At 40.7% G+C, this 12,849-nt stretch overlaps 1 protein-coding gene across 2 annotated transcripts in view; it reads left to right on the forward strand.

Annotated features, from left to right (window-relative positions):
• si:cabz01074944.1 overlaps positions 1-6,546 on the forward strand; it is a 44,923-nt gene extending 38,377 nt beyond the window's left edge. The window contains exon 7 of one of the 2 annotated variants that reach the window (XM_005172150.6): positions 3,257-6,546. In XM_005172150.6, the coding sequence (XP_005172207.1) occupies positions 3,257-3,343 (87 nt within the window). In that variant the 3' untranslated portion in view covers positions 3,344-6,546. The remainder of the gene's footprint in view (positions 1-3,256) is intronic. The other variant, XM_073907990.1, reaches the window with a different exon arrangement.
• The last annotated feature ends 6,303 nt before the right edge of the window (positions 6,547-12,849 follow it).

Raw genomic sequence — 12,849 nt, forward strand, 5'->3', positions numbered from 1 at the left:
TCATTCATTTTCATTTCCAAACATCCATACACAGTCACACACATGCACTAGAGCCAATTTAGCTGATCAATTCCCCTATAGCGCATGTGTTTGAACTGTGGAGTAAACCCACGCCAACACGGGGAGAACATGCAAACTCCACACAGAAATGCCAACTGACCCAGCCAGAAATCGAACCTTCTTGCGACAGTGCTAACCACTGAGCCACCGTGTCGCCCAGCATAAAGTGTTTAGTTCTGACTCATCAGCTGTGCAGCTATTTTATTTTAGTTAACCCAGATCAGTTTGACACAACTTGCCTTAAAGGAACTTTGGTAGAATCTAGCATCCCTACATCCATTTGTCATTCACACCCACGTCAAGCAAAAACTGTGCTGAAATCTCGCATTCAGACTATTCGTGCAAAATACAAAACGCTAGAGATGGTTGTGTAGGAAAACCCAGTAGATCAGCAGTATCTAGAACACTCTGACCAGCCTGTCTGACACGATAACCAAGACAAAGGTCACTTCTCCATTCTGAAGTGAAGTGAGAAGTAGTGAAGTGGGTATTGTCGAGTATGCTAAACCACACTTCAAATTGGCCGTCTGCTTTCAACCCAGCCAAGTACCCATACACACACACGACTGAAAAGTTAGAGCATGCACACACACACACACACACACAAAAACACACACAGAGAGAGAGAGAGCAGTACATTCACTCCCACTATCATCAATTCCTGCAACCTTTCAATTACTAGTCTAAATCAATATGCATTAAGCCACAACTGCCCCTATAAGCTCAGCTTGAACGACAGAAGATCATTGTGATCATGTTTACACCATAAATGCATCGAGCTGCAGCCAAAGCAAAAAGTTTAATAATATCTGCCAAGATATGCTAAAGAGATGTACCTAATAAAGTGGCCAGCGATTAATCCATCACTGTTCTGCTTCATACTTGAAGTCCTCTCAAGCTTGTGCTTATAAACATAAGTGTGCATTTCATAGCAATTTAGCATTTGACAAACATTTGTAAGATTATTTAGTCTGGAATTATCCCTTAATCACCATAAAAACATCCGAGATTTTTATTCCCTTATATTTTTTCCGTTCTGTTCAGGCTGATTATTATACACACACTGGTGCTTTGTGTGTAGTTTTTATTTACTCATTATTGTTTGGTCACACTTTATTTTGATGGTCTGTTTGTTGAATTTAAGTTACACTGCATCAATGTGCCAACTAATTCTCATTAGATTATAAGTAGACTGTTGGGTTGGGGTTAGTGTTAGTGTAAGTTGTACCAAAATAGCAAAACCATTTCTATATTTATTGAATAGGCAAGTTCTTTACAATACTTTAAAAATACTTCAAAATGTCTCAGTCAATGTTTTCAAACTATTATATTTGATTTACCAAAGTCACACAAATGGTAATTTCACATCCGTCACATCCATAACAAAAAAGTGTCACATCCATAACAAAGCTTTTCTCTAAAAAATGCAAATGTCAAAATAAAATAAAATGAATCATTTTTGTTCTAAGAAAAGGCAACTTTTCTCCTTCTGATGAGCATTATTTATTATGGGTTTTGCAGTTTAATTCACTGAATTTCTACAAAACATGTTGTATACTGTAAACTCACTGACGTTTTGGTCACATCCATAACGCATGTTTATTTTGCTAATTTAATAGGGGTGTAACGATACACCCAGCTCACGATACGATGTGTATCACGATATAATGTTCACGATTCGATATGTATCACGATATTTGGAATAAAAATTGAAAATTAAACTGAAATGCAAATTTTACCAAGTAAACTATTTTTTATGTATTTCTTTTGTTTCAACTTGTTAAACTGAACCTTCTTTAAGAAAATAAATTAAACAGGCCTGTCTCTGGAAAATAAAACAATTTAAAAACTTCTTAAAAATATTATTGAAATGACAGAGACAAAATTAAGGAACAATTTAAGTAAAGGTGCAAAAAAAAAAAGCTTTCTATTCAATTGAATTTAACAGTAAGAGCTTAAGGCTTTGCTTGGTCACTTGCGTTTTTTGTGTGTGTAAAAAAAATCCACATTTCCAGGTATTTAATTCATATTTAATTAAATTCATTTAGAGATATCTCTAATTACAATTGTGAAAAGTCAAAACTCATTTAGAGATATCTGCAAATATTTTTCAATGGAAGTCAATGGAGGAATATGACTAGTCATAATATATTTGCAGATATCTCCAATCTGATTTCGTACTAGTACAATTGTAATTGCAGATATCTCTAATTGTCATTCTGACTAGTCGAATTATAATTATGACTAGTCAAAATATAATTAGAGATATCTCTAAATATATTTATGGATAGTCTGAACAAAGGTTTAAATGCTAAAACGGCTTGCCATATGCGCGCGTCTATCAAAGTCCGCCCTCTGTAGTAACAGCTCACGTCATGTGTGATTTTGCGGCGGGAACATTATATGAAGACAGAATGATATTTTAGGGTGAATTGTACCTTATAAATACAGTATGTGCCTCTTTCAACACCATAAAGAGGTTTCCCTGTCGCTGTGCAAAGTATGTAAATCACTGTGAAGACTTTAAAACTTAGGATGTTTGACCCAGTATGCGTGTCGAAAAGCGGACGAGTCTAAAGCAATGACTGTACAACCGAAATGTTGCCTGACGTCTGATTTTAAGAGGATGGGCCATCCTCTATTTCAGCTCCACTCATCTTGGTCTGCTAACATTACTGCTGCTGCAATCTGAACTCACGTGCGACAGCAGGTGGAACGCAGCTCACGTGCAAACAGCTCAACTAATAAGAGAAAACAGACGTCATATCGTAATCAAATCGTCATAACGCCACGATGCATATTGTGACACTTTTGCATCGCAATAAATTGTACAACGATAAATCGTTACACCCCTATAATTTAAAGTATAAAAAATATTCACAGATTGAAATGTTTTGATCCCATAACTCTGTGGTGAGTTGTTTTGGAAAATATAAACCGATGTTTCAATAAGATGTTAACGTATACTTTTTCTGTATATTATTGTTTTGAACTTTTACTGCAAAGGTCACATCCATAACGCTGGAATCAGCCATATACAACATTTAAACTCATTCTTAGGAATTGAATACGACGAGGACAATAATTTCAGCGGTCTGCTAGATGAGTGTGGTCATTTACGGTCATTAATGACTCAGAGCTGCTTCACATTTCTCTGGAACCTGTAGTAACGTCACTCTCTCTACTCCCCCTGCAGCCTCAAACCATCTATGACAAACTCAACTATCAACGTCACCCAACCGTCACCGCCAGCACTTCCTCTCCCTACCAGGAAGTCTTGTGAGACAGACACAGAGAGAGAGAGAAAACCAGAAAAGGACAGACGGACACACTTTAAAGGGATCGTTCACCCAATAAATGAAATTCACCCACAATTTATTCTCTCTCAGGTGGCTACAAACTGTAATGAGTGCCTTTCTTCTGTTGAACACAAAAAAGATCTCACAGGAAAAATAATCACAATGCCAAATATCATCCATAGCCAAGATGTATTCAATTATTTATTTGATGAGGACTGAGTTATTTCACATCTGATTGCTCAATTTCTGCACCTGATTATTACTTATTACTCTCAGGCCCTACTCACACTATGCCATCCGTACCGTGCCCAGGCCCGTTTCCCGGATCGTTTGAGAAGTGTGAGTGCGCTGAATCGGGCTCAAGCACGGTTCACTTGGCCGGCCCTGGCCCGGTTGGAAGAGGTGTGTCTGAGCGCGGTTCACTTGGGCTTTGGCACGGTACGCTTGTGTGTGAGTGCAAAACCAAAGCCCGAAACTAAAAGCAAGACGTGACTTTAAGGGGCTGTTTCATATGGATTTATTAATCATTCTTACTGTTCAGTGAACGCAAACTGCCGTAGTTCATTAAAGACGAGAACTCCTCACTGCACGACAGCTGCATCTTCAGAAGACCTCCTCATTCCTGCAGCACGAGGACATCATGATTGTTTATGAGCGCCAAAAGTGGCGACCTTTTCGGCGAAATATCTGACTGCGTGTCACTGCATCCCTAAGGACTGTTTGGCGAAATATTTGACTGCATGTCACTGCATATCAAACCGACTGAAACGATATAACTAGAGAAATCTCCACTGTGCTGCTGAGTGAGAGAGCGCTTCTCACTGAACAGTGCAGCATCGATGACGTAAGCGTGCCAAGGCCCGTTTGTGGTGTCAGCGCGGGCCGTCGGGGGAGACGGGAGGGAGGGAGGACAAGCGTGCTTTGGCCTGGGTCGAGGCAACTGTACATAGTGTGAGTACAGCCTCAGAGGAAAGCAGAGAGCGCTGTTCATTTGTATCTTTGCTTTGTTGAATTTATATATGCTTGTCATTGGTTTTACTTTATTTACAAGCACTATCCTACAAAATCATCCCAATCAATCTAAACATATTTATTATTTTAATAGAGCTGATTCAGTCGTCTGGTGCAACTGTATTCATATCACAATATATATTAAAAGAAAAGTAAATATCGCAATGTCTGTTTTTTCCAATATCATGCAGGCCTATTAACAACACTGTAGACAAAACAGACGGACAGACGGACGGACAAAACAGACAGACTGATGGCTGGATAGACAAAACAGATCGACAGACAGGCAAACAAACAAATGAACAAACAAAACAGAAAGAGACAGATGGACAAACAACAGACAGTCGGGCGGACATACAAAACAGACACACAGATGGATAAATAGGCAAAACAGATAAGAAAAAGAGAACGACAGATGCATGGACAAACAAAACAGACAGAAAGACAAACGGATGAACAAAACAAACAGAGGGACTGAACAACAGACATACAGATGGACAAAACAGACATACAAACAAACAGATAGATAAATAGACAGACAGACAAAACAAAGAGACTGAAAAACAGGCAGATGAATTTGACAAACAAAACAAGACATACAGACAGACAGAGGGATGGACAAACTAAACAGACAGACAGAGAGACAGACAGACGAATGGACAAACAAAAAAAGAGACAATGACAGACAGAGGGATGAACAAACAAAACAGAGACAGACGGATGAGAAAACTAAACAGGCAGACAAATAGACAAACAAAACAGACAGACAGGGAGACAGACAGACGAATAGACAAACAAAAGAGACGGGCAGACGGACAGACAAAAGGACAAACAAAAAAGAAAGATACAGACAGAGGGATGAACAGACAAGACGGACGGACAGACAGACAGACAGACAGACGGACGGACAGACAGAAGGACAGGACGAATGGACAAACAAAAGAGACAGACGGACGGACGGACAGACACACAGACAGATGCACAAACAAAACAGGCAGACAGACACAAACAGACACACAGACTAGACATGGGACGATAACCGTTTTCAAGGTATACCACCGTTTGGAAAAGTCAAAGTTTTAAAGGTATTTATTATTTTAATAGAGCTGATTCAGTCGTCTGGTGCAACTGTATTCATATCACAATATATATTAAAGGAAAAGTAAATATCGCAATGTCTGTTTTTTCCAATATCATGCAGGCCTATTAACAACACTGTAGACAAAACAGACAGACAGACGGACGGATAAAACAGACAGACTGATGGCTGGATAGACAAAACAGATTGACAGACAGGCAAACAAACAAATGAACAAACAATACAGAAAGAGACAGATGGACAAACAACAGACAGTCGGGCGGACATACAAAACAGACAGACAGATGGATAAATAGGCAAAACAGATAAGAAAAAGAGAAAGACAGATGCATGGACAAACAAAACCGACAGAAAGACAGACAAACGGATGAACAAAACAAACAGAGGGACTGAACAACAGACATACAGATGGACAAAACAGACATACAAACAAACAGATAGATAGACAGACAAAACAAAGAGACTGAAAAACAGGCAGATGAATTTGACAAACAAAACGAGACATAAAAACAGACAGAGGGATGGACAAACTAAACAGACAGACAGAGACAGACAGACGAATGGACAAACAAAAAAAGAGACAATGACAGACAGAGGGATGAACAAACAAAACAGAGACAGACGGATGAGAAAACTAAACAGACAGACAAATAGACAAACAAAACAGACAGACAGGGAGACAGACAGACGAATAGACAAACAAAAGAGACGGGCAGATGGACAGACAAAAGGACAAACAAAATAGAAAGATACAGACAGAGGGATGAACAAACAAAACAGACAAGACGGACGGACAGACAGACGGACGGACGGACGGACGGACGAACAGAAGGACAGGACGAATGGACAAACAAAAGAGACAGACGGACGGACGGACAGACAGACAGACAGATGCACAAACAAAACAGGCAGACAGACACAAACAGACACACAGACTAGACATGGGAAGAAAACCGTTTTCAAGGTATACCGCCGTTTGGAAAAGTTAAAGTTTTAAAGGTATTTATTATTTTAATAGAGCTGATTCAGTCGTCTGGTGCAACTGTATTCATATCACAATATATATTAAAGGAAAAGTAAATATCGCAATGTCTGTTTTTTCCAATATCATGCAGGCCTATTAACAACACTGTAGACAAAACAGACAGACAGACGGACGGACAAAACAGACAGACTGATGGCTGGATAGACAAAACAGATCGACAGACAGGCAAACAAACAAATGAACAAACAAAACAGAAAGAGACAGATGGACAAACAACAGACAGTCGGGCGGACATACAAAACAGACAGACAGATGGATAAATAGGCAAAACAGATAAGAAAAAGAGAACGACAGATGCATGGACAAACAAAACCGACAGAAAGACAAACGGATGAACAAAACAAACAGAGGGACTGAACAACAGACATACAGATGGACAAAACAGACATACAAACAAACAGATAGATAAATAGACAGACAGACAAAACAAAGAGACTGAAAAACAGGCAGATGAATTTGACAAACAAAACAAGACATACAGACAGACAGAGGGATGGACAAACTAAACAGACAGACAGAGAGACAGACAGACGAATGGACAAACAAAAAAAGAGACAATGACAGACAGAGGGATGAACAAACAAAACAGAGACAGACGGATGAGAAAACTAAACAGGCAGACAAATAGACAAACAAAACAGACAGACAGGGAGACAGACAGACGAATAGACAAACAAAAGAGACGGGCAGACGGACAGACAAAAGGACAAACAAAAAAGAAAGATACAGACAGAGGGATGAACAGACAAGACGGACGGACAGACAGACAGACAGACGGACGGACAGACAGAAGAACAGGACGAATGGACAAACAAAAGAGACAGACGGACGGACGGACAGACACACAGACAGATGCACAAACAAAACAGGCAGACAGACACAAACAGACACACAGACTAGACATGGGACGATAACCGTTTTCAAGGTATACCGCCGTTTGGAAAAGTCAAAGTTTTAAAGGTATTTATTATTTTAATAGAGCTGATTCAGTCGTCTGGTGCAACTGTATTCATATCACAATATATATTAAAGGAAAAGTAAATATCGCAATGTCTGCTTTTTCCAATATCATGCAGGCCCATTAACAACACTGTAGACAAAACAGACGGACAGACGGACGGACAAAACAGACAGACTGATGGCTGGATAGACAAAACAGATCGACAGACAGGCAAACAAACAAATGAACAAACAAAACAGAAAGAGACAGATGGACAAACAACAGACAGTCGGGCGGACATACAAAACAGACAGACAGATGGATAAATAGGCAAAACAGATAAGAAAAAGAGAAAGACAGATGCATGGACAAACAAAACCGACAGAAAGACAAACGGATGAACAAAACAAACAGAGGGACTGAACAACAGACATACAGATGGACAAAACAGACATACAAACAAACAGATAGATAAATAGACAGACAGACAAAACAAAGAGACTGAAAAACAGGCAGATGAATTTGACAAACAAAACAAGACATACAGACAGACAGAGGGATGGACAAACTAAACAGACAGACAGAGAGACAGACAGACGAATGGACAAACAAAAAAAGAGACAATGACAGACAGAGGGATGAACAAACAAAACAGAGACAGACGGATGAGAAAACTAAACAGACAGACAAATAGACAAACAAAACAGACAGACAGGGAGACAGACAGACGAATAGACAAACAAAAGAGACGGGCAGATGGACAGACAAAAGGACAAACAAAAAAGAAAGATACAGACAGAGGGATGAACAAACAAAACAGACAAGACGGACGGACAGACAGAAAGACAGGACGAATGGACAAACAAAAGAGACAGACGGACGGACGGACGGACGGACGGACGGACGGACGGACGGACAGACAGACAGACAGACAGACAGATGCACAAACAAAACAGGCAGACAGACACAAACAGACACACAGACTAGACATGGGACGATAACCGTTTTCAAGGTATACCACCGTTTGGAAAAGTCAAAGTTTTAAAGGTATTTATTATTTTAATAGAGCTGATTCAGTCGTCTGGTGCAACTGTATTCATATCACAATATATATTAAAGGAAAAGTAAATATCGCAATGTCTGTTTTTTCCAATATCATGCAGGCCTATTAACAACACTGTAGACAAAACAGACAGACAGACGGACGGATAAAACAGACAGACTGATGGCTGGATAGACAAAACAGATCGACAGACAGGCAAACAAACAAATGAACAAACAATACAGAAAGAGACAGATGGACAAACAACAGACAGACGGGCGGACATACAAAACAGACAGACAGATGGATAAATAGGCAAAACAGATAAGAAAAAGAGAAAGACAGATGCATGGACAAATAAAACAGACAGAAAGACAGACAAACGGATGAACAAAACAAACAGAGGGACTGAACAACAGACATACAGATGGACAAAACAGACATACAAACAGACAGATAGATAGACAGACAAAACAAAGAGACTGAAAAACAGGCAGATGAATTTGACAAACAAAACAAGACATACAGACAGACAGAGGGATGGACAAACTAAACAGACAGACAGAGAGACAGACAGACGAATGGACAAACAAAAAAAGAGACAATGACAGACAGAGGGATGAACAAACAAAACAGAGACAGACGGATGAGAAAACTAAACAGACAGACAAATAGACAAACAAAACAGACAGACAGGGAGACAGACAGACGAATAGACAAACAAAAGAGACGGGCAGACGGACAGACAAAAGGACAAACAAAAAAGACAGATACAGACAGAGGAATTAACAAACAAAACAGACAGACGGACAGACAGACAGACAGACAGACAGACGGACGGACAGACAGACGGACAGACAGACGGACAGACAGACAGACAGACAGACAGACGAACGGACAGACGGACGGACAGACGGACGGACGGACGGACAGGACGAATGGACAAACAAAAGAGACAGACGGACGGACGGACGGACAGACGGACGGACAGACAGACAGACAGACGCACAAACAAAACAGACAGACAGACACAAACAGACACACAGACTAGACATGGAACGATAACCGTTTTCAAGGTATACCGCCGTTTGGAAAGGTCAAAGTTTTAAAACCACCAACAATTTCTGCTCTACCGTTTACAAACAAAACAGACAGAGACAGACAGACAGACAGACAGAGAGACGAATGGACAAATGGCTGCAGTTCACATTTACAGTCTCTCAGTGGACATCTGAGCTTTAGCATTAGGTGTTCTCTCACTGTGTATTAAATGCCTCATGTTGAAACACTCTTTGTATAAATGTTGTATATTTTGAGATCTGTAATGTACATGTATATTTTTACACTCTTCTTTGACATAATAAAAGGTTTTGTATATGCATTACAACTTGAAACAAATCAGCACAATTTGACTAACAGGGTCAGTCTCAGAGAGTTATAAAACATTACTGTGTGGTGTTTTGAGCTTCACACACACTCTCAGGAGACATCAGACACTTATTTTACATCTTGTAATTAAGGGGTGCAATATGTCCCCTTCAACGTCAGAATTATAGCATTGAATGCCATCAAAAATCTACACTTCACAATTCAAACGCATCACATCAGCACTTGCAACAAAACACTGCTGTTTCTACGACATTTAAACGAGTTCACGAGTGTAAATAGTTGACAATCCAGTATCACGTTTGTTTAAGTACCTATTTTCAATTCTCTACCTACAGGGTATATGCAGGAATCCTAAAGGTAATTTCAATACCTTTAAGACTTTTTAAAGACCTTCTCAGAATGTTTTAAGACCGCATCGCCACTTCAAGTTCTAATCAGTATCAAACCTTTAACTTAATAAACAGTTGTAGTTAAATCAATGGAGCACAGAAAAGCTCGAAAGAAACAAACCTTGAAAGAATAAATTACGTGGCTGTTTAGAGACAGGTTTCAGCCTAGGGGTGTCAAAATGAATTGTTTCTTCGGTGCACGGCAATGCAGACGCGGACAATTCGCTATCGGTTCAGTAATAATCATAACCAGTTATTATGTACTGACGTCATTTATCTCCTATGCGCTCTGTCGTGAGGGAGGTGAGCGCGAGTATTTACAACACTCAGGCAACTCAGGGCCGGCCCGTGGCATAGGCACCATAGGCAAATGCTAAGGGCGCTGTATAACCAGGGGGGGGGCCAGAAATGAGCGCGGTTCAGTTGGTTTTGTTTTCGATTTTCCTGACACACATTCAGTTATAGTAGGGATGCACCGAATATTCGGCAACCGAAATTAATGAATAAGTAAAAAGGCTGAATAAATTTTGCCGAACAATGACGTTTTTAATGACGCGATCAAATAGTGACCCGCGTAGAGTGAAAGGCGCGCGCTTTATGCAGCAAACATGTCGGCAGTGTGGAAGCACTATAAAGTGTCAGAGAAAGAGGCAAAAACGTCCGTTTGCAGACACTGTTCTGCTGAATTGTCCAGAGGAACGTTCTCTCTCTTCTCGCCCTCTTTGAGCAGATAACAAGAGAGATAAGCTCATCTGTGGCAGACGTCATACATTTACTTACAGCACTAAAGCGTCTTGTAAACAAAGAGGCTGAAACAGGCCATGGAGTGAAAACAGCTAAAAGTGCGATCTTAAGGCTGATTTATACTTCTGCGTCAAACACCGGCGTATGCTACGGCGCTGACGCATAGCCCTTCGCCGTGGCCGTCGCTGACGTGCACCTCTCAAAAATTGTAACTACACGTCGCAACAACCCGTAGCGCAAGCTCTGTGATTGGTTCGGCTTGGTAGCGCTGAAGAGTCTGGGCGGGACCGAGAGCCGCGCGAATGGCACGAGCGATTGTTTACAAGTGTGGAGTCCCGTGAAGGAGCTCCGGATGGAAAGATTTGTTTTGTGTTTACCTCATAGTTAAAGTTGTTGCACGTCCGCCGGTTCCTGCCTCAAAATGAGCGAGTTTGAGCCACTTGTACATCCCGGAAGTGTTCAGGAAACGCAAAAAAGCAGCGAAGAAACTCGACACAGAGGAACATTTACACCTCACTGCCAACTAGCGTTTCGGAAGTGTTAATGCAGACCAACAGAGACAGCACGCAGAAGTATAAATGCACAGCTACGCGCGTAGCATGCGCCGTGGGTTACGCCGGTCACTTGACGCAGAAGTATAAATCAGGCTTTAAAAGCTGTCAGCGCATGATTTAGTCAGGCAGACTCAGAACTCCTGTACTTCATCGCGACTGTGCTTGATCCACGATATAAAGATCATTACTTGGATTTGGGGAAAAAGCTGCGCACACGGGAAATGATCCAGGCCGAGTTGGACTTGGGAAAGCCGCTAGGTGTTGGAGACGGTCAGGTGATGCACAGCGCAGAGAGTAAACAGGCTCGTACAACAGATGAGCCGCGCACCGAAAGCCGACAGCGAGAGACTGTTTAGTGCTGCATCTCATGTCATCGATGAGAAGAGAAACCGACTTTCATGCGAGACAGCAGAGAAGCTACTTTTTATAAAGAAGAACCTGCCACTTTTCCTGAAGAAGAAGGCTAAGTAGGCGTATATCTAGGACAGTTATTCATTTGTTGTCATCCACATTTTTTGCACTATTCAACGTACATTTGTTGTTGTAGACATACAGTTGCATTCTTTCAGCAGTCAGTTATAGGCCTAACATAGGCTATTCAAGAAGGGGGGCTTCAAAGATGGCCAAATCAAAATATTTTTTTATTTTACTAATTTATTTATTGTAAGTTATATTGTGCGTTGTTTGTATATTATCTGCTGGAATGTTAAAAAAATGTTCAGTGTTAAATAAATATTTTTGAAATTGCATTTTTGTTATTTGATTTATTTCTGAAAAGCAACACAAAATAGTAAAAAGCTAATTTTTACTATTTAATTATTTTAATGGTGAAAAGATTGGCAAACTAAATGGAAAAAAATGCAGAACACTGCGTTCGGTATTCGGCCTTCGGCCAAGCAATGCTTTATATTCGGCTTCGGCCAAGAATTTCATTTCGGTGCATCCCTAAGTTATAGCGGCATCAACTCAAAAACCTCTTACCCTAAAAAGATCTAAAGTGTGTTTCCTACAAAAAGACAAAGCTGGTTATATTGCCACAGCCATGTCACCCTGCAGCCCAAGACCGGTTACTCACTGAAGCTAAGCAGGGCTGAGCCTGGTCAGTACCTGGATGGGAGACCACTAGGGAACACTGGGTTGCTGTTGAAAGTGGTGTTAGTGAGGCCAGTAGGGGGCGCTCAACCTGTGGTCCGTGTGAGTCCTAATGCCCCAGTAAAAGTGAAGGGGACACTACACTGTCAGTGGGCGCCGTCTTTCGGATGAGACGTTAAACCGAG

This window comes from Danio rerio, chromosome 7 (assembly GCF_049306965.1).
Source record: "Danio rerio strain Tuebingen ecotype United States chromosome 7, GRCz12tu, whole genome shotgun sequence".
Lineage (NCBI taxonomy): Eukaryota > Metazoa > Chordata > Actinopteri > Cypriniformes > Danionidae > Danio > Danio rerio.